The sequence below is a fragment of the Pyrus communis genome, chromosome 5 (genome assembly GCF_963583255.1).
Source record: "Pyrus communis chromosome 5, drPyrComm1.1, whole genome shotgun sequence".
Taxonomy (NCBI): Eukaryota; Viridiplantae; Streptophyta; class Magnoliopsida; order Rosales; family Rosaceae; genus Pyrus; species Pyrus communis.
This window is the reverse complement of record NC_084807.1, coordinates 20,624,888-20,650,888: the sequence shown is the minus strand read 5'-3', so window position 1 is coordinate 20,650,888 and position 26,001 is coordinate 20,624,888. Positions and strand designations below refer to the sequence as shown.

At 40.2% G+C, this 26,001-nt stretch overlaps 4 protein-coding genes across 5 annotated transcripts; 2 read left to right on the top strand and 2 right to left on the bottom strand.

Annotated features, from left to right (window-relative positions):
- The first annotated feature begins 836 nt into the window (after positions 1–836).
- On the top strand, positions 837–8,953 carry LOC137735227 (protein RNA-directed DNA methylation 3-like). 2 transcript variants are annotated; one of them, XR_011068622.1, is made up of 18 exons: positions 837–1,243; positions 2,184–2,434; positions 2,570–2,725; positions 2,855–3,013; positions 3,096–3,179; positions 3,415–3,482; positions 3,569–4,174; positions 4,270–4,321; positions 4,391–4,546; positions 4,662–4,805; positions 4,904–5,000; positions 5,085–5,234; positions 5,335–5,389; positions 5,485–5,546; positions 5,805–5,910; positions 6,033–6,076; positions 6,175–8,604; positions 8,766–8,953. XR_011068622.1 is itself a non-coding variant. In XM_068474635.1 (17 exons), exons 1-17 carry the CDS (start codon positions 1,069–1,071, stop codon positions 8,421–8,423), a joined length of 4,614 nt encoding a protein of 1,537 aa, XP_068330736.1. In that variant the 5' UTR covers positions 837–1,068; the 3' UTR covers positions 8,424–8,608. The 2 variants fall into 2 exon arrangements, 1 of the variants encoding a protein (XP_068330736.1); XM_068474635.1 differs by lacking the exon at positions 8,766–8,953 and having other exon boundaries at positions 6,175–8,608.
- Positions 8,954–9,225: 272 nt separating this feature from the next.
- On the top strand, positions 9,226–12,270 carry LOC137735339 (serine/threonine protein phosphatase 2A 57 kDa regulatory subunit B' alpha isoform-like). Its single transcript, XM_068474758.1, has 2 exons — positions 9,226–10,624; positions 11,693–12,270. Exons 1-2 carry the CDS (start codon positions 9,581–9,583, stop codon positions 12,017–12,019), a joined length of 1,371 nt encoding a protein of 456 aa, XP_068330859.1. The 5' UTR covers positions 9,226–9,580; the 3' UTR covers positions 12,020–12,270.
- A 1,159-nt stretch (positions 12,271–13,429) lies between these two features.
- On the bottom strand, positions 13,430–18,554 carry LOC137735338 (probable pectate lyase 12). The gene is made up of 4 exons (XM_068474757.1): positions 17,904–18,554; positions 16,664–17,564; positions 15,920–16,125; positions 13,430–13,732 (listed from the first exon to the last, which is right to left on the bottom strand). The coding sequence occupies exons 1-4, from the start codon at positions 18,038–18,040 to the stop codon at positions 13,477–13,479; spliced, it is 1,500 nt and encodes a 499-aa protein (XP_068330858.1). The 5' UTR covers positions 18,041–18,554; the 3' UTR covers positions 13,430–13,476.
- A 3,345-nt stretch (positions 18,555–21,899) lies between these two features.
- LOC137734387 (uncharacterized) lies at positions 21,900–22,700 on the bottom strand. Its single transcript, XM_068473664.1, has 2 exons — positions 22,438–22,700; positions 21,900–22,362 (listed from the first exon to the last, which is right to left on the bottom strand). The coding sequence occupies exons 1-2, from the start codon at positions 22,698–22,700 to the stop codon at positions 21,900–21,902; spliced, it is 726 nt and encodes a 241-aa protein (XP_068329765.1).
- Between the last annotated feature and the right edge of the window lie 3,301 nt (positions 22,701–26,001).

The following is a 26,001-nucleotide window of genomic DNA, read 5'->3' as shown; positions in this document are numbered from 1 at the left end:
TGGACTTTTGGGTAAAAAAGGACAAAATTACCTTCAAGGCACACCGGGATTCCTACGCGTGAGCAGCGGGCAATCGTCCCTCAACCAAGTCAAAAGTGCCCAAAATAGGTAACAATTAAAAACCTATTTCATCCATCATCATCAAATCCTCTCCACAAGGTAACTTCCAAATCTTTTCCCTTTTATTATATTAATTAGCTAATCAATTAGTCAATTATTCTATTAATTGGTTAATTAATTAGTTAATTATTCAATTATTCCCAATTGAACACAAATCAAGAACCTAGCCCCCAAAAAGAGCCAAGTGGCTGGTCCTCTCTCACCCAAGGCGGCCGGCCACACCCCTATAAATACTACCCCATTCTCTCCAAAACTCAATCCCAATTCTCTTGCTAAACTCTCTAAATTCTCCAAACAATTTTCCCTCAAAATTCTAACTTTGGCATCAGAGGTTCTTTGCCCAAAACCCCCCCTCAATCATCATGGGCGCGTGAGGCTCTTGGCCTTGACCGAAGATGTTATTTGTTTTGTAGATGCAATTTTGTCCAAGAGTACAGAGGAAGAAATTTGCATCCACAACTTCTACTCTCACCTAATTAGATTTAAATAGTGTCTAGCTTGTGTTTATAATTTTAATGATTTAGACACGTATCCAAATCTGATTGGATAAAAACAGAAGTGACTGATGAATTTTCAACAAAACATATTGTTTTTTTCAAAATAGAAATTTAGGAAGAAAAAAAGAAAATTCCAAATTTGTAGCAAGAACATGTCACCAAAGCCTTCTTTCCATCATTTCACCAAGCATAAACTGATTTGACGTTAACACCCACTTGCCAACAACCACGCCAAAGCCGTCAAAAAGCGTACAAACGAAGGACAGGAGTGTAAAATCGCAAACACTTTCTATTTCCCCACCTGCCACCTACACATAAAAAAGCTGAGAACTTTGAGGCCCAATTCACCTGTCAGCAGTGGCACCAAAGACTGAAACTTCTCTCTCTCTCTCTCTCTCTCTCTCGCTGCATGTGAGATTGAGGCAATCGTTCTCAGAAACCTCACATTGTGATGGCGTCGAAGGGAAAGGGGATCGCCACCGGAGGTGGATTCTCCGGCGGCAAGCGCAAGCACGACGACGACAAGTCCGGTGGTGGCCGGAAGAGGAGCAACCCCGGCGTCCTCAGATTCTTCGAAGACGCCGCTGCCGAATCCGACGACGGAATCGACAGTGACTTCGATGACGGTATATTCTGTTTCTGACTTCGTTTTGGATCGCGCATTTTCCATCTGGTTTCGGATTTCTAGGGTTTTTGAAATGGGTATTTTTTTTTTTAGCTTCCTTTGTGCATGTTGACAGGTTTATCTTTATTAATTTTTATGCGTTTTCCTTTGTATGTTTGAATTTCTGGCTTTTGTGGTTGCTTGGTGGAGGTTCAATTTTTTATAAAGTTTATTGATCAATTTATTTTTGAAGTGTATAGTGGGGTTGTTTAATTTCTTAAACTTGTTTGTTGACCATAATGTAAAATGGTTTTGAGAGACTTTCTTCAATTTCATTGGGTCGATACCAATTTCATACAATGAAACTTATGTTCATTTGGACATTGTTGTGCTGATGTTGTTCAGTATGCACTATTGCAGTTGCATGCTGTGTTATATGGGACATCTAAACTACATTTTTGGGTTGGTGATGGTTATGATAAGTGATGCAAGTGGCCCTCTACCACAGGAGTGTTTCCTTGCACCACGGTGTGGGTTTGAACCCCATTGACTCCCTAATCTAATATATCTATCGTTTGGCAAGTGGCCCTTTACCAAAGTGGTGGAAAGGTGTTGAGCCCTTGTATGACGGCGTGGGTTCAAACCCTGCTGGTAACTAATCTAACAAAATCTATCGTTTGACAAAAAAAAAAAAAAAAAAAAACAAATCTATCATTTGACCAAAAAAAAAAAAAAACCGTTATAACAAGCGTCTGTGCCCACATCGTGAAGTCCATCAAAACAAGCTGCACTTTTGCGGTAGATGGTGAAATTTTGGCGTAATTGTACAGGGTTAGTTATGACTAGTCATGGAATATATGTCTTAGGTGTGCAAAAAAAGTACCATGATAAATGAGTCTCTGCATTTCACCTATGAAATCTGTGTTTACAGTGGAAGTTTCTTTTGAAATGATTGATTGCAGATTTTATGGATGAAGAATTTGAAACAGAACCTGTAGCCCAGAATGACCCATGGAAAGCACATAACCTTCCATTCGTTCCTAAGGAGGAGGATCTGGATGGTGAAGAATTTGAAAAAATGATGGAAGAACGATACAGGAGTGGTTCTAGCAATGTAACCTATGCTGAAGATAATTATGAGAACAAAAGGTCGATTGATGGAAATGTTCTGCCTACTGTTAAGGATCCAGTCATCTGGAAAGTAAAATGCATGGTATGACATTGAATGTTATGTTACATATTTTTTTTTCTGGGTAGAAAAGTTCTGAAATAGCTCCAAACGACTCTCTTTTTTTCTTCTTCTATAAAGAACCACAATCATTTCTCAGTCAAATGTTTTGGGCTGTAGGTTGGACGTGAGAGGCATTCAGCTTTCTGTATGATGCAAAAGTTTGTTGACTTCCGATCACTAGGTACCAAACTACAGATTGTTTCTGCATTTGCTGTTGAGCACATCAAGGGTTTTGTTTTCGTTGAAGCTGACAAGCAGTCTGATATTAATGAGGTGATCGTTTCTTTGGATGTTGTAGAAAGTTGATCTTTTTATTGGTCAATACAGGAAAAGTTTCTTGTTTGGGCAATACTATTCTTAATCTTAATTTACTAATATCTGAACCATCATTGATTTTCTTAGGCATGTAAAGGAATTTGTAGTATATACCCTTCCCGAGTAATGCCAGTTCCAAATAATGAAGTTACTCATTTGCTGTCTCCTCGGACTAAATCCAATGGAATTACTGCGGGCATGTGGGCCCGTGTGAAGAATGGGAACTACAAGGGTGATTTGGCACAGGTATAATTTGTCCCAAGTTGGGTTGGTTGGGTTGCTTTAAGGGTTGACACTTGTTTCCCCTATCTGGATTTTGTTTCTGTAGGTTGTGTTTGTGAACGATTTACGAAAAAGAGCAACCTTAAAGCTGATCCCCAGAATTGATCTTCAAGCAATGGCTGCAAAATTTGTAAGAACTATCTTTCCTGTTTCTGTTTGTTGTTTGAGTTTCTTTATCACATGCTTTCCTCTTCCTGTTTGTTGGTAACGGGTTCATTGTCATCAATATCTTTCCTCTAATGCTTGTTTAATTGGTTTTGGATATGTGATGTCTTTGTGTATCTGCAACTTTGCTATCCAGATTTTATTTTGAATCTGAATACGATTTAAGATTCTGTATGTGTTTGATTCCTTTCACTCTATAGGGTGGAGGAGGTACTAGAAAGAAAAGGCCTGCTCCTGCCCCAAGATTGATCAGCTCAAACGAACTTGAGTATGACACAGATCATTGGCTGGTAGTTCATTATTTCATGCTAGTTTCTGATCTGATATTTATTTATTTATTTATTTTGTGTGTAGGGAGTTCCGCCCTCTCATTCAGTACAGGACTGATCGTGAAAGTGGCATGAAGTTTGAGTTTCTTGATGGTCTGATGTTCAAGGATGGATATTTGTACAAAAAAGTATCAATAGATTCATTAAGCTTCTGGGGTGTTCTGCCATCAGAAGAGGAACTACTGAAATTCAAGCCTTCTGAGAACACCAAAAATGAGGACGAGGACTGGCTTACAGAACTTTATGGTACAACAGAAAAGAAAAGGCGGACCATCAAAATTGAAGAAGGTGGTGGTAAAGGAGAGGGTTCATCGGGTTCTATGGGGAAAGGAGGGGGTTCATCAGGGTCTATGGGGAAAGGAGAGGGCTCATCAGGGTCTATGGGGAAAGGAGAGGGCTCATCAGGATCTTTGGGGAAAGGAGAGGGTTCATCAGGACCTATGGGGAAAGGAGAGGGCTCATCGCAGTCTATGGGGAAAGGAGAGGGTTCATCTGGGTCTAAGGGGAAAGGAGAGGGTTCGTCAGGTTCAATGGGGAAGGGAGAGGACTCATCAACGTCTATGGGGAAAGGCGGGGGTTCTTCAGGCTCTGGTGGGAGTGGTTTTGAACTGTATGATCTTGTTTGTTTTGGGTGAGTCCTGTATGAACTTATGTGACCTTGGTGACCTTCCATGAACTGCTTATGTACATCAAAATGATTTTTACTGGTCATGATTTCTTTTGCAGCCGGAAAGATTTTGGTCTTGTAATAGGCATGGAGAAAGATGATAGTTACAAGGTACAAAATCTAGTTTGTTTCCTCAGATGATTTAAAATGCGTACTAACACTCTATAATGTGTGTCCTAGATTCTGAAAGAGGGAGTGGAAGGACCTATTGTGCTGATGGTTCAGAAGCGTGAGTTAAAGAATGTTCTTTCTGATATGAAATTTACGGCATTAGATAGGCACATGAAGGCCATATGCGTTAGTGATACTGTCAAAGTGTCGGAAGGACCTTTGGAGGTTTGACACAACCTGAGATCATTATCTTAGTACTTGAAAAAGAGTTTACTGAGGTACACTGTACATGTGCCTCCATAGTCTGGAGTATTAACACTAGTTTGTCCCAATTTTGCAGGGTAGGCAGGGTATTGTTAAGCAAATATATAGAGGCACCATATTCTTGTATGATGAGAACGAGACAGCAAATGGTGGTTATTTTTGCTCAAAATCCCAAATGTGTGAGAAAGTTAAGCTTTACATTGATTCTAGCAAAGAAAAGGTAGGAAGCTTATTTTTTTTGTGTTCCTTGAGTATTCTTGTACGGTATATTACATATTAGCAAGAAGGTGTTGGTAATGATATTTCTCTCTCATTCAGGATGGGGACTCAGGTGCTCTGGGTTTTGGAGATTTCATGTCGTCTCCTAAATCCCCGCTATCGCCAAAAAAGCCATGGCAAGAAAGGGATAGTAACTGTATGTATCAGTGCTAATGCTGTGATTTAAGTTTTCAATTGTTAATATCAAGTTTTCTGCCTCCTGATTAATTATTTAATGCAGTCAATCAGGGTGATAAAGATGGAATGTTCTCAATTGGTCAAACTGTAAGAATCCGTGTGGGTCCGTTGAAGGGATACCTCTGTCGAATCTTGGCTATACGCCGTGCTGATATTACTGTTAAGCTTGATTCTCAGCAAAAGGTTCTCACAGGTTGGTCAATATCATTTTGATTACTGCATGGAGTTTGGCTGGTTGATCAGTGAATGTAATTCTACATCTGTCATAATTTTGTTGTTTCATCGTTATGCAGTTACAAAAGAGCATATTTCTGAAGTTCGTGGAAAGAGTTCTAGTGTGCTGATTAGGTAATTATTTTTAGTCAATTCATCATTTATGCCAAGCTTTTCATTACTTAATTGTCTTTTCAATAAGTCTGCTAATGTCCTCTTTCTCTGTAAAGTGAGGATCCGGAGTCCAGTTTAAAACCATTTGATTTGCTCGGAACGGAAGGAGGCTCTAATGGTATGAATCTTCTGGAAGCAATTTCTACTTCCATTCCATACTTTAGTTTTATCTTAAAGCTATATATGGGGCAATGTTTCTCTATTCCGGACAATTTGACATGGTATACTGTTTAAAGTTATTAATCTTGACCGCATTCAGTTGGTTATCAATGTAGTCAACATAACATGCCGCATATATGGAAAGAGCACTGTTGTATTCAGATATTTTGTTTTTGACCCTTAAAAATGTGACCTATGGTGCTTGTTATATTTGAAGACTGGACAAATGGAGCTGGGGTATCTGCTGGGGGTGATAGGTGGAATGCTGGAGGGGCATCAGCCGGGGGTGGTGGGTGGAATGCTGGAGGGGCATCTGGTGAAAGGTAACCCAACAAAATTTGTCTTATATTTGTACAAAACGTAGTTTTTCTGTTTGTTTATTTGATATGTTTTTTTACCATGTTTCTTTGTGTATAATCTGAGGCTGATGGCCACATTCTTGCAGTAATTCTTGGGCTAGTGCAAATCCTATTAATGATGTTAAAAAAGGTATGTTCGGTTCTGAAGTTTAATGATATCAACGTCTTTGATGATCAGTGCTTTTTTCGGCAAAGATGCTTCATTTATTTTCTTTTCATAACCTGTAGATGATGATACTTCTTGGGGGAGCAAAGCAGCTCCAAGTACAGGTTCGTCCTGGGGTGCAGCAGCAGCAGCAGCAGATAACAACAATCAAGGTGCTGGCTGGGGAAAAAGTGACGCTTGGGGAAAATCAAGTGCCAAAAGTGATGGTGACAGTAGTGCACCAGATACCAATGATCAAGGTGCTGGCTGGGGAAAAAGAGACACTTGGGGAAAATCAAGTGCTAAAATTGGGGTCGACAGCAGTGCACCAGCAGATAACAATGATCAAGGCACTGGCTGGGGAAAAAGCGACTCATGGGGGAAATCAAGTGTTAAAACTGGGGGTGACAGCAGTGCCCCACATAACAATGATCAAGGTGCTGACTGGGGAAGAAGTGGCTCTTGGGGGAAGAAGGCTGAACTTGCTGGGACGAGTCAACTGGATTCATGGGGCAAAGGTAAAAATGTTGTTGAAGCAGGATCATGGGGAAAGAATTCTGATGTACCATCTGGGGATATTTCAAGTCCTGGGTGGGGTCAACAGAAATCTTGGGACAAAGGAAATGCAGTCAGTAGTGATGGGCCTGCTTGGGGTAAGCCTCAGAATAAAGCCACAGGGAACTGGAGCAGTAAAGATGAATCAAGTGCTGGTGATGCAGGGTGGAAAAGTTCAGTACCAGTTGAAAATGTTCAGACTGGAAGCTGGGGTAAGGCAGGTGGCGGTTCAACAGAGGGTAAGCAAGATGGCAGTTCTTCTTGGGGTAAGCCAGCTGGAGATTCATGGGGTAAACAAACTGGAGGGTCTTCATGGGGTAAACAAGCTGATGTAACCACTGGCGGAGTGGGGAACAACGGAGGCAAGTGGGGCAAAGGATCTGCCACCAATGAAGAACAAAGTGGTGGAGGGGGAGATCAATCATCAGGTTGGGGTCAAACTAAAGCTTGGCAAGGTGGGTCAAGTGGTGGAGGGGGAGATAAGGTTTCTAAATGGGGCCAAAAAGGCACTTGGAACTCAGGATCTAGTGAGACTGGTGGCAGTCAAGAATCTAGTTGGGGTAAGAAAAGTGATGGGAACATCGGATCTACTTCCTCAGGTGGGAACCAGGATTCTACATGGGGCAAGACAATCAACTCGAACTCTGGATCTGGTGACACTGGTGGAAATCTTGATTCTAGTTGGGGGAAGAAGAGTACCTGGAATTCTCAATCTAGTGAGACTGGTGGCAATCAAGATTCTAGTTGGGGGAAGAAAAGTGATTGGAAATCTGGATCTGATGACACTGGTGGGAACCAGGATTCAACTTGGGGCAAAAAAAGTAGTTGGAACTCAGGCTCTGGTGATGCAAATCAGAAATCTAGTTGGGGCAGTAAAAGCGGTTGGAATTCAACAGATGGTGGGAATGTAGACCAACCTGAGGATTCAAGTGGTGGGAGAGGTGGACGGGGTTTTGGAGATGGTGGGCGTAGAGGGGGTTTTGGGGGTAGAGGTGGAGGCGGGGGCAGTGGTGCTTGCTTCAAATGTGGTGAGTCCGGGCACATGTCGAGGGAGTGCCCCCAGGGCGGTGGAGGTGGTAAAGGTGGTGCTTGCTTCAAGTGTGGTGAGTCTGGGCACATGTCGAGGGAGTGCCCCCAGGGTGGTGGAGGCGGTAAAGGTGGTGCTTGCTTCAAGTGTGGTGAGTCTGGGCACATGTCGAGGGAGTGCCCCCAAGGCGGTGGAGGCGGTAAAGGTGGTGCTTGCTTCAAGTGTGGTGAGTCTGGGCACATGTCCAGGGAATGCCCCCAGGGCGGTGGAGGCGGTAAAGGTGGTGCTTGCTTCAAATGTGGTGAGGCCGGGCACATGTCGAGGGAGTGCCCCCAGGGTGGTGGAGGTGGTGCTTGCTTCAAGTGCGGTGAGTCCGGGCACATGGCAAGGGACTGCTCCCAGGGCGGTGGGGGCTATTGTGGTGGCAACCGCAGTGGTGGTGCTTGCTACAAGTGTGGTGAGTCGGGGCACATGGCGAGGGATTGCTCCCAGGGCGGTGGAAGCTATGGTGGTGGCAGCCGTAGTGGTGGAGGTGGCGGCAGTGGTGCTTGCTTCAAGTGTGGTGAGTCAGGGCACATGGCTAGGGAGTGCCCCCAGGGCGGTGGAGGTGGTAGCAGTGGTGCTTGCTACAAGTGTGGTGAGTCTGGGCACATGGCGAGGGACTGCTCCCAGGGCGGTGGTGCTTCCGGTGGCTGCTACAAGTGTGGACAGTCCGGCCATTTCGCAAGGGAGTGCCCCAACAGTGGTTAAACCAGCAATCGTACTCTTACTGCCTTCTGCTGCTGCTGGAGCTTTTGCCTAATTTAATCGGGTTTTTCTATGAATCAAACCGAACTCTTTTCAGTAATCCTGTATGTTGGTTTTGTGGGCCATCCTTGTTGCTTCCAATCTGTCGAAACATGGATCCAGGGTGATGATGCCTTTTGATGTGGTAATTTTTCACCTTCTTTTTCCTTCTTATTTTCAAGTTACTAATGAGGATTTGGTATTTTGGCAGTAAAAATGTTGGATCTCTGCTCCTCCTTTATGAAAAGTCTCTTAATCTGTTTGACAAATATGCTTCCAAATTTTTTGCTTTACCTTATTTTCCAGGGAAATGATTTTCGCGCTCCAACCATCACCTCTTGCAGTTCTCCATCATCTCACGCATGGGGGTGTGGTTGTACAAACATGTTTTCTGGCGATATACACACTCGGTGATAAGGCAAAATCTCTCTATTCTTATTATGTGGCTATATCCTATATATATGGTGACGTGACGTGTTAGAATCTCTTAGTAAAGACTTGGAAAATTTAAAGAAACACGTAGTAAGTGCTAGTTTGGGAAGAACGTTTAAATGACTGGAGACATTTTTAGAGAAAAATTTTGAAGAAAATCTTTTTTAAACTAAATCTTGGTAAAAATACAAGTTAATTTTGAAAAGAAAAAAAAAACATTTCAAATGCTTTTAGAATTAAAAAATGTTTTTTCTAAAAACGATTTTGATAATTTAAAAACACGGCAAATGACCCCTAAACTTTTGTACACGTCCAAAGGAGAAAGAAAAAACACTGAGGTAGTTGATATTTTAGTAAAATTTCCAAATAAAACGAGATATTTAGACAGAAAGTCAAATAACTTTCCATATATGGTCTAGCTTTACTCCCCCAGTTGGAACAAGAGTGACCATAAACTACTTCCTCAATCACACTCCACTCTCCAAACTTTCCCACACTTTCTCTGCAAATTTTCCCACCTCCCGTACACCCAAATGATTTCCAATCCCCAATCCCTCTCCCCCCAAATCCCTCCTTATCCCTTCCCCAAAACCCTAACTTTCCTCTCCATTCCAGTCTCCTAGGTCCTCCTTATCCCTTCCCAAAATTCCCTACCCAAAAAAAAAACAAAAAAAAAAAAAAAAAAAAAAATGCTCACCAAAATTATAAAACGCGGCCACCGCAAATCCCCAAAACCCGATTCCACGGATTCCGAGTTCGACCCCGAGTCACAACTCGCCGCTCTCTCTCCACCCATGGAAACTCTCCCTCTCTTCCGAGACGCCGCCGTTTCGGACCGCCCGGCCCTCCTCCTCAAAAAGCTCCAGCTTTGCTCTTTCTGCTGCGACTTCTCCAGCTCCCTCAAATCTGTTGGGGAGAAGGAGCTCAAGCGCCAAACCCTAATGGAGCTCGTCGACTTCATCGACTCCGGTTCCTGCAAGCTCACCGGTCCAATACAAGAGGACCTCATCCGCATGGTGTCCATCAACATCTTCCGGTGCCTGCCGCCGTCATCGGACCTAGTCGAACCGGACGAGGATGAACCTTATCAGGAACCCTCCTGGCCCCACCTCCAAATTGTCTATGAACTCTTGTTAAGGTACATTGCCTCCCCTGAAACCGATGCTAAAGTTGCCAAGCGTTACATTGATCATGTATTTGTGCTGAGGTTAATGGAGTTGTTCGATTCGGAGGATCCCCGGGAACGCGAGTATTTGAAAACCCTTTTGCATAGGATTTATGGGAAGTTCATGGTTCATAGACCCTTTATTAGGAAGGCCATGAACAATGTGTTTTATAGGTTTATATTCGAGACACAGAAGCATTGTGGGATTGGTGAGTTGTTGGAGATTCTAGGGAGTATAATAAACGGCTTTGCGTTGCCGATGAAAGAGGAGCATAAGCTGTTCCTAATTAGGGCACTTATTCCCCTGCACAAACCCAAGTCCATATCTGCGTATCATTACCAGTTGGCCTATTGTATCATACAGTTTGTAGACAAGGATTCTAAGTTGGCCGAACCGGTGATCAAGGGGTTATTGAAGTATTGGCCGGTCACCAATTGTCAAAAGGAGGTTCTGTTTCTCGCAGAGTTGGAAGACGTTTTGCAGGCTACACAGGCTGACGAGTTTCAAAGATGTATGCTTCCGCTTTTTAGACAGATTGGACGCTGTCTTAATAGCCCTCATTTCCAGGTGAATGCCAAAGACACTGTTTCCTTTTACACAAGTAGCATGGTAGATATCATTTAATTGTTTTTTGCGTTTCAAAAGCATCTTTATCTTTAGAGGGCATTTTGGTTTTGGAATGTTGTTATTTTCATCAGTAATCTCTCTAACATTGTTGAGATAAATGTGATCAAAATGTGTCATTAATTAATTACATCGGATACTATGAAATAAGTTAATAAGTTGATAGAGAATTACCTGTTTATTGTATGCTGATTACTGTTTGATGGTTTCCCTTGCCCTCTTCCATTGTCACCCGGGACCGATTGAACCTAAACCGAATGGGAATGATTCCTTCGATGTGTATGTCATTCCAAGTTGGTGATCTCCCAATAGTGTTTTAATTTCTTATGTTACACACGTGCCAGTCTTTTGGACAGCAGGTTTTGGGTGTCTATACATAGCTGTGTGTAGCTTGCTGGCAGTGTTAGGCTGATAATCATCCACCTCTGCAACGTACATGAACTGCTTGTCATGATTGGGCCATTCCAAAGGTGTTTTACTTAGGTTTGTAAAAGTGGGGCATTGGGCTTGGTTTTAAATTTGATGGCATGCTTGTAATTTTCTAGCCATTGTATAAACTACTTATCATGATTGGGCCCTTCTATTAATCAAATTGGTGTTTTTTTCCTTCTAAAGTTTGGATTGTGAAGGGTTTATTTATAGATGATTGGAGAATAATGGGTTTGAAATTTGAGTATAACACTCCAATTATAAATTAGAGTACTTTTTTTTAAGCAAAAACTGTTGTCCCCAAAGAGGGTTAAGGACAGGTTAGCCAACAAATACCTTTGCTTGGTCCTGAGTTTTCATAACAGCTAGGCAGTGTCTATAGTTTCACATTTTCTCTCCTTTAATCGATAAAGTTACCGCATTGTTGTATTACCACTAATTTTGGATCGGAATCTATTGGTACATGCATCTTACTTGTCATCACACAACAAAATATCTTCTTGGCAATGAATTAGAAAGCTTAACTGAGAAGTGTTTCTGGTTCTGTTTGAGAAGTGTTTCTAATGTAAACATGTGTGGCAGGTTGCTGAACGAGCTCTTTACTTGTGGAACAGTGAGCACATTGTAACTTTAATTTCTCAGAACCGTAATGTGATATTACCGTTAGTCTTTGAAGCGTTAGACAAGAATACGGAAGGTCACTGGAACCAAGTAATCCATGGATTGACAGGAAACGTCCGAAGGATGTTCCAGGAAATGGACACAGAATTGTTTGCAGAGTGCCAACAGCAATACTTAGAGAGAGAGAACAGGACTAGAGAATTGGAAGAGCAGCGGGAATTGACTTGGAAGAGAATAGAAGCAGTGGCGGCAAATGCAGGCGGTGAGGATATGGTCTTGGTTAATTAACTAAATATAGGACATAAATATTTCAAATTTTCTACTTAGATGGTTTTTTTTCCAACTTGTTGCAATGTTGAAGTCCTTCCAAGCCTACAGATAATCCGTAACGGAGGAAAATATATTGTAACAAGGTGAAATGACTGTGATGGCAGATTGTGAATGCTTGCAAAGATTTTGCCATTGTTTTCCATTCTTCCCAAAAGGGAAAAGCTATGTGCATACTTTCTTTTGATTATACATTTTCTACCTTAGGCTGTGTTCATTCTCTGGGTCAAATTACTCGGTGATTTCGTGTTCTTTGACAAGCTTATAAATGTATTTTTGTTCAATTTTCTTAACGATTATCGCAGTGGCTTTCTGGGAATGCATGCAGTACGAAACTCACCACTTTGGCCTTATTTTTTCTTCCTTCGTTGTCGAGGGCAATGAACAGAGAAGGCTAGAATCAGAATCTTTGCCGTGGAATGTGTTTGAAAAATGCTCTGCGATTAGAGGTAGGAGCACCACACCATTTCCGGCTTTCAAATAAACCTTGCTATGTAAAACGTTTTTCTTCAGTTTCTGTTTCCTTGTTTTACTAGCACACAATTCACAGAAGTATCGTAAGCATTTGCACGAATGTTAAAAAAAAGCAATCGAAGCACTTTTAGATTTTGGTTTACTAGGCCACAATTCATAAAGGTAGAATAAGCACTGTGCACGAATGTGAAAAAAGCACTCATAGAAGCACTTTTAGATTTTAGCTTAAAAGAACAGAAGAGGATAAAAGGGGGAGGGGGGCGGGCGCTCTCAAGATAAGAGAGATTCGAAGGAAGAAACATGCCATGTTAAACTACATTATTATCACTCGAAGAAGCACTCAAAATTCAACAATAGTTGGTTGATGATGCAAAAAAAAACAAAAAAGAGAAGCCCCTGAATTTGACTTGCCATCCGAAAATGCCGTCTCGACCAACCATATCCTATCCTATGATTCTCCCCATAATTTTCTACTTCTCTTTTCTTTCCGACATCATCTCCATCAAGGAAGAAACTTCAATAGAGCAGCCTGACACTATAATAAATCTCACATTGAGTGAGACTATCGTGGAGTCGCATGAACTAAACTACAATGGGTTCTATTTATTATGAGGAAAGTGCCCTGTAAACGATCTGGTTGATAAATTTATACCTTTTGTGAGAAGTGACCTGCGGACAACGTGATCGATCCTCCTACTCAAGTTTCTCTCCTCGATAAACCTACCAATCTCAACCAATCAAAACATCCAAAACATGATCTTTCAAAGTCAAAAACACACTCAAAAACCACCTCACTCACTTGATAGTGTGCAAAACCCAAAATTATGTCATCTTAAGGAACAAGAAACCTATAATAATGCAGATAAATAAAAGCATGTGTGGGGACCACAGAAGCAATCAAACAATTTGGGAAATTTTTGTCCCAAATTTGTTTTGTTTGAATTTTATAATAATGTTAATAAGGGTAAAGATAATAGAGTGCCACCATGATTAGTGGTAACGTACAAAATAAAAATAATTAAGAGACACAAGAATATTGTGCTTGAAGATGATGAAGAGCTTGGTCCAGCACCGTTCCCAAATATCATTCCGAAATAGTCATCGTCATTGCCCTTGCCGTTCGATCCTCCACTGCCACTGGTGGTGCTGCCGCCGTCGGTGATGGTCCCGTCATCAGGGCTTGTTACGCGACTGCTTTCCCTACAACATGACAACAGGGTTGAAAGTTACAACCAGATAAGTAAACGAATAATAAAAGGACATGAATGGTGATATTTGGTGCAACAGAAGAGTCCATGAAAATAAACCCTAAACAATTAACAATCTGCAGCAAGTTTTAAGATGTAGCAACGTCTGAGAAGATCATGAACAGTTGCCTAACGTGTATGAGGATGACTGTCGTTAGCCTTCACCAGTAAACAATCTAAGATTGGGAAGGGGCTGTGGGGGAGCTTTCCTAGTTTGGCAAGCCTTTTCTCAAGTTGTTGGAATTGCTTTAGCCGTTTTGGGATAAAGGATTGGAAAACAATGCAGCAGAGAAACAATCCGAGGAAAAGTCAGATAAGAAATCTACTGAAATTTTGACAGAATTGGAAGCAATCTTCGGCGAAAGTAGTACAAACAGCTAGCTGGAGATCGTTATGCCAGCGTTCGTCAATAATTATTTTTCTCAATGAATGGCTCATGGACTTGGGTTGTTCCGACTCGTTGATCAGTAATGTCATCCAGACACTCATTTTTACTTCTCATACACCCCTCTCAATTTCCGAGCGTCGGATTTAATAAACTAAAGAAGAGTAATCTACAAAAACCCTATAGAGTACTGTAATCTGAAAACTAAAAGGACTGAATGGCATCAAAGTTAAGAATCAGTCAAGACTCAGGACCTGGGGTCCAATGCATGGGCAAGTTGTCCATATCTGGATTTGATTATTATGAAATCACAGGAGTGGACCCAATAGCAAAATAAAATGCAGGGGCGGGGCCATACACTTGCTGGCTGAAAAGCAGATGATGGGAATATGTGAGTCACCTTCCCAATGCGGAGCACAGGAAGCCATGGCCAAACCTGGGCCTCCTACAGCACAAGCCATCACAAAAACAAGAAGGCTCCACATGCAAAACTTTAGTACTTTTCCTCCTGTTTACACACTAATCCAAACATCTCACAAGCTTCTTCTAATGGGGACACTCTTTATTAGTTGTTGACAATGTTGCACCGACCTTTTCCCCCCACAAAGACAAACCTATCCCTCCCCAATGTAACTACATCTCAAGCACAAGGGCATTTTTGGTATTCAGTTGATCCCGAAATAGTTAATAAATTAGTGATTTTAACACTCCCGTTTTCTCATTTGTCCTAAGTTCTGCTTTAATTTTAATTTATTCAATTAAGAGGCTTAAACAAATGGAGTACAGAGAGAGTAAATAGTAATAGTAGTGAAAACTCACTTCCCGGCCAATAGTAAAGGAGAAATGCCAAGGAAATTCAAAAAATGAAATTCTCTACGGACTCTCTGACATCTCATATTTTTTACATAACATTTTATAATGCTGGCACGTAAATCAAAGTTAAATAAAATATGCTAGAGAATCAATAGAGAGACCTCTTAGCATTTCTCGTAGTAAAATAAGATGTTTTTTTTCATACACTTTTATCATTTGCACCATTTGTTGGTTTGTAAAATAAGATGGTCTTTTGAGAAGGTCAAACGCCCAAGAAGCCTAGAAAGCATCAAATGACAAAAACGAGAGTGGGCGGACATACTTGCATATAATCCCAAGGTCACAGCTTAATTGTTTTAAATTAAGCAAAAACAGATTTGTAATTTCCTCTTTGGAAGCATAACAGATTTGTAATTCAATAAGCTGTAATTAATGGGAATAGTGCATTGGGTGCTTTTTGCCAAGCAGAAAAGTAGAAGTGGAAAGACAACGGGCAACACTAGGACTTAGACAGCTCAAACAACTGTAAGGCTGCTAATGCAGCTAGATTCCCAATGGTCCCCTCATGATCACGTGCAGCCATACAAAACCCAACTCCATTTTCCCACTCTTTTCATTTCCACCTAACTATACTACCAATAATAAAAATCGTTTTCGGATAACTAAAAACGCTTTTTAATGTAAAATTGTTCTCATAGCCCTTTTTAAGTGCTTTGATGAGAACCATTTTAACTTGTAAGTGTGTAATAGAAAGACATCTAACAAAAGTGCTTCCCACCCAAAAAAGCCACCCAGTAAGAAATTATCATGCAATGCAAGGGTACTTTGGTCATTTTGTCCAAATTTTCTTTCGACTTAAATATTTTCGTATGACAGTTAATGTGGCAGGTAGTACGGTTGAGAAAGTAAAGAGGGGAAGGGTGTTGTGGTAATTTTACGTACCTTGGGTCACCGAAAACACCGGCGTTGGCTGTGATTCGTTCGATGAGAGCAACAGACTTGGGCTCGATGCTTGAGGCCTTGGCGTACTGAGTGCTCATTCCCGCGCCGGACGGCACGAAAAACGCGCCATTTACCATGATGTCCCCCGCCGTCCTCCAATTCCAGTCAGACCAGTCGCCCTCGTTCGTGTCCACGCGCTTTGTCACCTGTGCAAGCACGCGCGGGCAAAAATATCATAACCAATTTGGTCTTTTGACTCTCACAAGGTCATGCCAAATCAACAGCTACCTACGCATGCTCACTGTCAGGCACTACTGTCTCTGTCAGTAGCTTCTTATAATGTCCAATATGCCCTTTTCACTTTCAAACAATCACACATGCAAAGGTAAAACCTTTTCTCACCCTAAACTCATTTTTATGTACATCAAAAACATTTGCGACGATATTACAAATTAATCGGATTATTATGCATTTTATTCAAGTATGCAAATTAAACGCCAGTGCAAGTGGGATGATTTATATCCCATGTAACCCCTTTTTCCCATTTGACATGTAGGCATAAAGGGACAACCTATGCCAGCTGGAAGCGCGTGACTACAACAACCCAACGCGCCGCCCACTGGGCCCGCCAAAGAACCAATTCCCAAAATCATGAAACAATCATGCTAACCTTTTTCAATTTTCCCTCTAATCCGAACGTAAAAATAAAAAAGACACGAACTTAACAAAAATTACAATTCTTACCTCCTTGGCGTTCTCGTCCTGAGGAGCAGTGTAGCGGTTCCCCTGGCTGTTGATGGTGGGGTTAGCGCTACCGCCGATGGCATACATCTCCCACCGCGTGAAGTCGTTGTTCACCACGTGGATGTACCCCCGTCTGCACCGCGGCATACGCTGCACCAGCGCCACACCGAAGTGGTTAAACGCAATCGTCACCTGCATCCCGCTGTCCGGCAGGTACTTGTCGTCGTGGCCCAATAGCATCACCTCGTCGTGGTGGGCAAAGTAGTTGTTGGAAATCGTGATTCCGGTGGACCCCATGATGGCGTCGATCAGTCCGTCGGCGCAGAACGAGAGGGAGCAGTGGTCGATCCAGATTTTGCGAGCGCCGAAGAGGGAGATGCCGTCGCCGTCCGATTTGCCGCGCCAGCCAACGTGGGTGGGGCTGGAGGCGATGTTGGTGTTGCCGGCGGGCTTGCAGTGGTGCACGTGGATGTTGTGGATGATGATGTTGGAGACGTACTGGAGGGTTATGCATCCACCGCCGGTGACGTGGACGTTGACGCCGCGGCCGTCGATGGTTTTGAAGCTGTTGACAATGAGCTCGTATTTGAGCTTGATGGTCATGTCGGCGGAGAAGATGATCCAGAGGGGCTCGGTTTGGATGACGGCGTGGCGGAGCGTGCCCGGAGTTGGGTTCGCCGGGTTGGAATCGGAGGAGTCGGTGACTATGTAGATCAGGCCCCCTTTGCCCCCCAAGGCTTCCATGCCGAACCCAATGCCGCAATCGGCGAGCTTTTGGCGGTTGTTGCTCCAGTCCTCGCAGCGCCAGCAGTCGTCGATTGGGTTACCGCTGAGGCACTGGCTTTGGTCCTTGACATCAATGGACAGCATTTGGCGCCTGGAAACAGACGCATTGACTCTCCTGAACACAAAAAACAGAGTGCCCTGTTTGGTTAGTGGGAAAATGAGGTAAAATGCAGAAAAAATTAGCTGAACCCAGATTGGGGTTTTTGGTCTAACAGCTCAAAATGCATGATTTATGAAAAACCCAGATGGGATTTTTGAAAACAGAGTGTGCCAGAGCATTAAACACCAAAATGTACCAAACCCAGACGGGGGTTTTAGCTGAAAAATGGGGAGCCAAGACGAACCCTTTTTGCAAAATAAATAAAAATGAGCAAAACCCAGTTTGCAAAATCGAAAATGAGCAGAGCCCAGATGGGGATTTGAGTAATTTGGGGGCAGCAATTAGGGTTCCAACCTTTGAACTTCATGAGCAACAGCATCAGGGTCTGGGTGCTGGTGAGGGAGGGTGAGGTTCAAGGAGGACGAAGAAGCTTTAGAGAGAAGGGATAGAGAGAAACAAATTAAGAGAATGCAGGTGGTAGGAAGAAGCATTGTTGAACAATAATGAGGGGGATTGGATTTGGATGGTTTGTTTGTTGTTGGGGTTTTATTGCATCTGTGTGCAAGACTCTTCCTTTGGAGGAGGATTAGAGGAAGCTGTCTTGCTTGCTTGGCTTGGCTGCCTCCCAGTAACAAAAACAACTTCGGAAGCTGCAAATTTGGGGAAATGTGATGTGGGTTTATATAATAAACAATGATTGGATTAAGGGAAAAACTTGATTAAAATTATTAAATTGGGGGAAATGTGGTAACTTTTCTTCTAGGGTTGAAAGGAAGGTTGGCTGCTGCCGTTGGCTTTAGGGACAGCCCTGGAGGCCGGAGGAGGAGGAGGAGGAGTAGGAGAGAGAAAGTGAGGAAGTCTCTCTTTCTCTCTCTCTCAAGAAATCTGCCTTGCACTCTTTCAGTCACTCACATTCTTACCTTGTATGCTAATCTAGGGTGAGAGCTTATCCGAAATTTAGAGTTTGTGCTGGGATTAAGATTCTTTGCTGAAAGTTATGAATGTTTTATTCCTGAGATGTAAATTATAACCTCTTTCGGGTTCGAGTGTAGACAAGAACCCTTTCCGCTTTTGGTGATGTGATTAGAAAAGATTTTGCCGGTTAATTAGCAGTTGATTAAAACTTTGCAGGCTTTTTTTTTACCAAAAATAAAAGATTTGCAGGCTTTCAGTAATTTTCTTTTTGTTGCCGGGTGAAAAACGGAGGCGCCGCGGCTGCCGTTATAGGATGGATTATCTCGGTTCTCCGCCCCTCTTTTTTCCCTCGCTCCATCCCTCCCTCTCTCCCAGTTTTTTTTTGTTCTCTCTCTACTTTTTTTTTTTTTTTTTGGGTTTTTAAATCAAAGTCCAAAAATCTAGAGTGTTTTTATGAATGAATCTAATTATCTAATTATATATTTTTATTTCTTTTATACTCATTTTATATTTTTTAAAAATATTAAAAATTAATTAAAATCTTCTAATATTATGCATTTTCCAACTCTAAAAAATATATATTTAATATCTTATAACTAAAAAACTAATATAATAACATAAATTTATCTGCAAAACATTATATCCTAACTCAAGTAACAAATATATGAATTCATATAATACCTAAACGTGAGATATGAAACCTAATTAAAAGGTAGAAAAAACATAACAGACCTACAAGCAAGACACATTAATCTGTGACAGGTTGATTATAAAAAAAGAATCTGTCATATAGGTAGATAAATATAATTAACCTGTGATATAGGTTGATTATAAAAATTAAAAATAAAATCTATAAATGGGGTTTAAAGCAGGAGGAAGAACGAGAAATAACAAAAAGATAAATAAAAAGAAATAAGCAAAGAGATAATTGGGAAGAAATTTGATTTTTATAATAAATCTTATCATTGAACAGATAACTATTGATAATTAAATAATTAAATATAACAAATTAGATTTATTTTAATAAAATGGACTATTCCTACGATTGACTCAAAAAATTGGACTTATATCAAGTTTCCCCTTTTATTTTTTTTGCTCCTTACAATGATGAAATCTTGAGCATTCAAACAAGAGGGGTGGGAAAGGAAGGAAAAAAATAATAATAAAAGAGAGTCCTTGTCCATTAGACTACACCCAACCCTGGGCTAAAAGCCAAAATACCCCACTTATTCCCTCCCTCCCTCCCCCCTCCCCAAAACCCAACCCAACCCAAGCCAAATCTTTGGGTTAAAAGCTAAATGCCAAACCAAGGCCAAATACCTCTCCCAAGATTTAGCCCACAAACATGTGGACTTGCCCAAAATTACCCCACTCTCGACCCGTTCACTCGCCCCACGCGGCTTGTGAGCCTTCAGCGCCCGACAGGGGGTCCATTGTCAAGGCCGCTATCTGCCACAACCCAGAGCCCAACGGCTCTTTTTTGCATCCAACGGCTGGCATTTTTGTACCGTTGGTGGATCCAACGGTCCAGATTCAAATTTTGGGTTTTTTTTAAATGTTATTTTAAAATACATTGAATCCAACGGCTGAAATAGAATATAATCAAATCTAATGGTAAAAAAAAATAAAAAATAAAAAATAAATAAAAAAAAGATTTAACGGCCCAAATTTAAATCCAACGGCTAAAATAATTAAAAAAATTATTTAACTCAAAATTCACCCAAAAACTCTATAAATACCTATGTATATGTTCAAACATCCACACAAAACTCAATTTTTTCCTACAATTCTTCCAATTTTTCTTTCTACCATTTCTTTCCATTTCCAAATTGTTCATCATGGCAAGAGAGCATATTAGAGGTCGTAATTGGACCTGTGAGGAAGATGTTGCTTTATGCTTGGTATGGGTTGTTAGCGAAGATGGTGCAATTGGCACGAATCAAAATAAAAAGGTTTTGTGGGATAAAATCATTGAAAAGTTTTATGAAAATTGCAATGGTGGCGCGATGGATGGTAATGTTGCTTACGATCGGTGGAAGACTATCAACAAAGCATGCACTTTATGGAATGGAAGCTTGGAGAGAGCCGTGGTTGGCATGACTAGTGGAAGGAGTGCCAAATAAATTGTGAGTTTTTTTCTTGATATTTTATTTGTCATGTACATAATATTATTTTGCAACTAATTGTTTTTATGTATTTTTTGCATAGGGTGACAAAGCATTAGAAATTTACAAGACAAGAGTAACACCAAAAAATCAAGTTTTTAAGTTGCAACATGCTTGCGACGTCCTCAAGGATTATCTGAAGTGGGGAACCGATGCGGACCAACAATGGGGAAGATTATTTCAACGTGAAGCCACACTGACAAATGTCAAAAATGAAGGTATCAATGAAGGTGTCAATGAAATGACCCCCAACTCCTTCTTTTGCAAGGCCCCCGGGAAAAGATAAGCTAAAGGAAGCAAAGAGAAAAAGGAAGTCCCAAGATTCGTTGAGTGGACACATTGCTACCGGAATTGCAAGATTGAGAGAAACCCATAGCTCTTACCAAGAAGAAGCAGCCCGAATGCATTTGCAAATGAAGGAAGAAGGGGATAGGGAGCAAGATTAATTTTCATGATGGAGGACCTCGACAAAGACACTCCAGAGAGGAAGAAGTTCTTACATGGTAAGCAAAAGGAAATTTTGCGAAAGTATGCCATAAGGAGTATATTTCAAGATGATAAATCATCTCAACCCTATATCCCAAGTCCATCACCAAGTCAAGATGGTGGATATCATTATTAAGTTTATGTAGTGTATGAATTATCGGTTGTATTAAGTTTATGTGGTTTATTAATTGTCGTTTGTATTAAGTTTATGTACTTTATTAATTGTCGTGTGTATTAAATTTATGGCTTATTAATTATTGTTTCTATTAATCTAAATGCCTTCAATAATTACTGTACTTATTATTCCACACTTTGATGTAGAATAGATGCCTTCAATAATTCAACCTCCATCCAATAATTTATCCAACGTACTAGATAAAATATTTTGCATAAGAGGACACTTAAATTTATTAGTAGAAAATACCAACATAGTACACTTAAAATTATTACATAAATGCTCAACCAACATCATCAACGTTCACCTTCTTGGCGCCATACATGCTCAACCAAATCCTTGTGAAGTGTGTCATGACCTTGAGGAGCTTGAATTCTATTTAAACGTCTCATATACTCACTCAATGTGACCATATCCTGTCGGGGTCTCATATGTGGTTGCAGCAAGATATTCAACATCTCTTGCAATAACTCTCGCATGCGTTGGTTGGTCATCATCCACATCTTCGTCTAAATCTTTTTCAATTTCAATGTACTCATCTTCCATAATCCGGTTGGGCAAAATTATGCACGTCATCATGATTGAATGGAGGTCTTTGGTATACCAAAGTCATGCAGGCCCTCTAACAATGGCCCATCGAGCTTGTAAGATCTCGAACGCTTTCTCCACATCCTTCCTGTAAGACTCTTGCCTTTGCGAAAATAATTTCTTCTTTGCACTATTAGGATGAGAAAAACTTTTGACAAAGGCAAACCAACTAGGATAAATACAATCAGTTAAGTAGTAACCTAGCTCATACCTATTACCATTTACCATGCCAAGGAAGCCTCTTTTGTCTGCCTTGCGCATAAGCCTTTTTAAGTCTTCACGATTTGGCTTGGGAAGGTATGTGGCTCCATATATGGCTTGAATTGCCCCATAGAAGTGTTTCAGGTTCTTAATAGCAGTAGTCTCTGCAAGTCGGCAATACTCATCAATCGAGTCTACAGACCACCCATTAGTTAGCATCCGAAATGCAAATGTGAACTTCTGATGAGGTGATAGACTTTGTCGGCCTACAACATCTATCTTCCTTGTAAAGTAGTGGTCATGATTGACAATTACGTTCAAGATGCTTTCAAAAAGCTATCTTCTCATCCAAAACTGCCTCCGAAAATCATGAGCAAGAAATCTCGAACGCTTGATGAAATAATATTTCATCACTCGGTCATGACACTCTTCTCTATCACACTGCACAAATGAACGCCCCGTGACAGAACCACGATAGCTAGATTCGGCATGATGCTCATATTGCATAAGCGAGTTTGCAAGTTCAGCTTCTGCGTTGATCATTTTTGCATCCTCAATGTCAAAGCTTGCTTGGTATTGTGTCATCTGCATTGCCCTGATACGCCTTCTTCTATCACCCATTGATGAGATATTGAGGATTTTTAGGAAACAAAAACACTTTGAAAGTTGAAAGATTGGTGAATATAGAGGATGATTGAAGGTTGAAAGATGGTGTGATCAATCGATATTGAACATGTGTTTATATAGTGAAAGTTGAACGGTTGGTGAAAGTTGAAAGTTTGGTGAAAGTTGAAGGCTTGCTTTGTGGAAAGATTTAGTGATTTTTCAATATTTATGAGAATTTAAATATTTTTAGATTAAAATGTTCATAAAATTAATTTACAATGGTCTACATAATTTTTTTTTTAAAGTTAATTTAAGAAAAAAAAAATTAGCCTAGCCAAACTAAAATTTTAGGCCAGAAGGGTTGAAGCAGAAAAACTGTTTCTGGGGTAAAAAATTTGAATTTTAGCCCAAGGGTGGAGATGGTCTTAGTGTAGATAATATTGTTTGTTCAAAAAAAAAAAACTAATTATTTTGGGCTATTTTTAATTGTCATAGTTCACCTAGCAAATGAAAATTTTGAACTTTAGGAATGCTATACTAAAATTTAATAGTAATAAATTAAAAGTTTTAGACCACACACGGTTTCTTATTTTATTCATTTGAAAATTTTGAAGGCCAGAAGCTTATAAAACAGATTATAATTTTCTTGTTTTAAATTATTATTTTCAGGTTTACTATTATACAACCTTATGTAGGCAACAAATTATAGAAAATTGAGCATTTGATTCCGTAGTAATAATTTTAGCTTAATCCACCCGCTAAATAATTTATGGCTCCGTTGTGGGTAAGGAGACAATATTTTCAGGTTTACTATTTGTTTGGTCCCAAAATAATATTATTGGGCCGAACGTAGGTTTATATTCGGCCCAAAGCTTTTTCAAATGTACTATGGGCTGTCTGGTGGTCCTAAGCCACTCAGTTAGGGCGGTGGAGTCCTATTGCAAGAATGAGTGATTTGGACAAGAGCAAATGGGTCGAAGTCCTAGTACATTTGGGATCCTAATGCAATGAGGATTTTTGGCCGTAAATGAATACAGCCTGAAAAGGGGGGTGAGTTCAAAGTCCTAATAGGAGTAAGATTGGTCAGGATAAGGTTGGATCGGAATAAGAAGTCTTAGTCCGAATATGGTTTCAACTCGATCTTAAGGAGGATTTGTTGCTATAAATAAAAAGCAGAGTGCATCATTTAAGCCCCCTCCAATTCAACACACAATTGCTCTACGTAAACCTCTCAAACATCTTGAGATTTTTTATTTTCTTTTTCCGCCAACACACCTTCAATTTGGATAAACAACACTGTGAAGGGAACCGGCGAACATCTTCAGTTTGGATAAATAACACTGTTACCGTAGAATCAACAGACCGAGGACCACCTTCAGTTTGGATAAACAGCACTGCGTTGAAGCCGACTGGTTACCTATTTAAGTCTCGGTCGAGAAGGGTTTCCGAATCCTTATCGGAAGAGGTCATCTTATTAGCCTTCTCGGCGAAATAAGGTGTTACAAGTTACTACATTCGGCACATTGAACGCCAAGTGAGTTTCAGAGTTCGGCATTCTGACAGCCGAACCACATTTACCATCAAGACATACATCTTTTTTGAGTACGTGTGTCTGTGTAGTTTGGAGTCGGTTCGACGTGCGTATACTTTTACGAATATAATCACCGTGACCGAATCTGGCACGGATAATTCGTGAACTTTGCAGAACTAGTAGCCTTGTCTTCAGGCTCGAGAACCCGAAGGTCGAGACGTGTTCCTTCCTCGGTCGTAATTGCAAGATCAAGAAGTCAGCAGTGCGCTCAACGCAACATCAACAAATTTTACTCCTTGGCCGAGCTCGGCCGATGAGTTGGCACGCCCCGCATCAACCGAATGACATAGTTAGCTCATTAGTTACTCGACTTGTGCTCTATGTAGGCTTTGTAATTTTTAGGGTCAACACTATTATACAACCTTATGGTGGTAACAAATTATAGAAAATTGAGCATTTGATTTCGTAGTAATAATTTTATCTTAATCCACCTGCTAAATAATTTCTGGTTTAGTCATAGGTAAAGAGACAATATTGAATAAATAAAATAGAATGTGAGAATGTAAAGATATATATATTTTTTTTTGTCAAGAATATGTAAAGATTAGGTGTAGTGATACAAAATAAGGTTTGAATAAAATTTCCTAAAATCTTTTCTTTTCCTCCAGGTGTTTTTGCTACTAAGTTGGATAACCTCAAAATTAAATTATTCAACTTTATTTGCACAAATCAACTATAAACGAAGTAATAGCATTTCTAGGGGAAGAAGTTAATATGACTTTTACCTCTCACACATTCTTGTTAATTTTTTGTTCATTGATATTTTTCAATTTATTCGACTTGACAACCGGAAATTGAGAAAGATGTGTGAGAGGAAGGGCTAGGGAGACTAAATTTTGTAAACTAAATAATATATAAGTTGATTATTGGATTATTACTTTAAGTGCTGATCAACGTGCTTATTTCTTATTGGTGACACATCATTTAGTTTACAAATTTAATCTCCAAATTTAGTCTATCTAGCATTACTCAAGGTAAATATGGATATGTGGATAACACCACCCTTTTTCAAATAGAGGGACTACTATTTCTTAACGAGATTTGTAGGAGATGTTCTAAGCGATTAAATTCAAAATATCAAAGTAGACAATATTTTTACTTTCTATCAATAGGTAGATTATTGCGTATATTGTATTTAGATTTTTCACAATTTTATGAATAGTTTTATTTAGGGGAAACTTGATATAAATTCAATTTTTTTAACCACATGAATACTCCAGTTTCTTAAAATAAGTCCAATTCCTTAAATTTGGAATTATTTTATTATCACTAAGTATTATTTATTGATAAGATTTATTATAAAAATTAATTTTTTAATTATATCTTTAATTATTTCTTCTTCTTTTTTTTCTTTTTTTTGCTATTTTTTGTTCTTCTGTTCCAAACCCCATTTATAATTTTTTTATTATTATTTTATAGTCAACCTATATCACTGGTTCATTGTATTTATGTGTTAACCCATCCCTAATTTCATGATTTTATAATCTTTAAAAGAGTGATTTTACGAAAATGTCATTAGAGGCGAGGATATTTGACTTTCGTTGACCGTCTTTTTGTGACGTGTACAAGCTACTATTTTAACGTATTCTCAAAATACTCGATGGTACAAACGTGTAGGCGCAATCAGAATAGAAATCGGAGTTACGATTGAACTTTTATGGAACTACAAATTCGAAAGTTATTTTTGAAGAAATTACTATTCTAATTATCTTATACTATTTTATA

Bases quoted from the DNA above. Each gene is read 5' to 3' on its own strand.
- LOC137735227 (XM_068474635.1), top strand. From the start codon at position 1,069: ATGGCGTCGAAGGGAAAGGGGATCGCCACCGGAGGTGGATTCTCCGGC. The intron at 5,001-5,084 runs GTATGTATCAGT...TATTTAATGCAG, and splicing joins GCAAGAAAGGGATAGTAACT to TCAATCAGGGTGATAAAGAT. The intron at 5,235-5,334 runs GTTGGTCAATAT...ATCGTTATGCAG, and splicing joins TCAGCAAAAGGTTCTCACAG to TTACAAAAGAGCATATTTCT.
- LOC137735339 (XM_068474758.1), top strand. From the start codon at position 9,581: ATGCTCACCAAAATTATAAAACGCGGCCACCGCAAATCCCCAAAACCC. The intron at 10,625-11,692 runs GTGAATGCCAAA...CATGTGTGGCAG, and splicing joins TTAATAGCCCTCATTTCCAG to GTTGCTGAACGAGCTCTTTA.
- LOC137735338 (XM_068474757.1), bottom strand. From the start codon at position 18,040: ATGCTTCTTCCTACCACCTGCATTCTCTTAATTTGTTTCTCTCTATCC. The intron at 17,565-17,903 runs GTTGGAACCCTA...TTTTGTGTTCAG, and splicing joins GTTGCTCATGAAGTTCAAAG to GAGAGTCAATGCGTCTGTTT. The intron at 13,733-15,919 runs GTACGTAAAATT...GTCATGTTGTAG, and splicing joins GGTGTTTTCGGTGACCCAAG to GGAAAGCAGTCGCGTAACAA.
- LOC137734387 (XM_068473664.1), bottom strand. From the start codon at position 22,700: ATGGGTGATAGAAGAAGGCGTATCAGGGCAATGCAGATGACACAATAC. The intron at 22,363-22,437 runs GCAGTTTTGGAT...CTACTTTACAAG, and splicing joins CTTGCTCATGATTTTCGGAG to GAAGATAGATGTTGTAGGCC.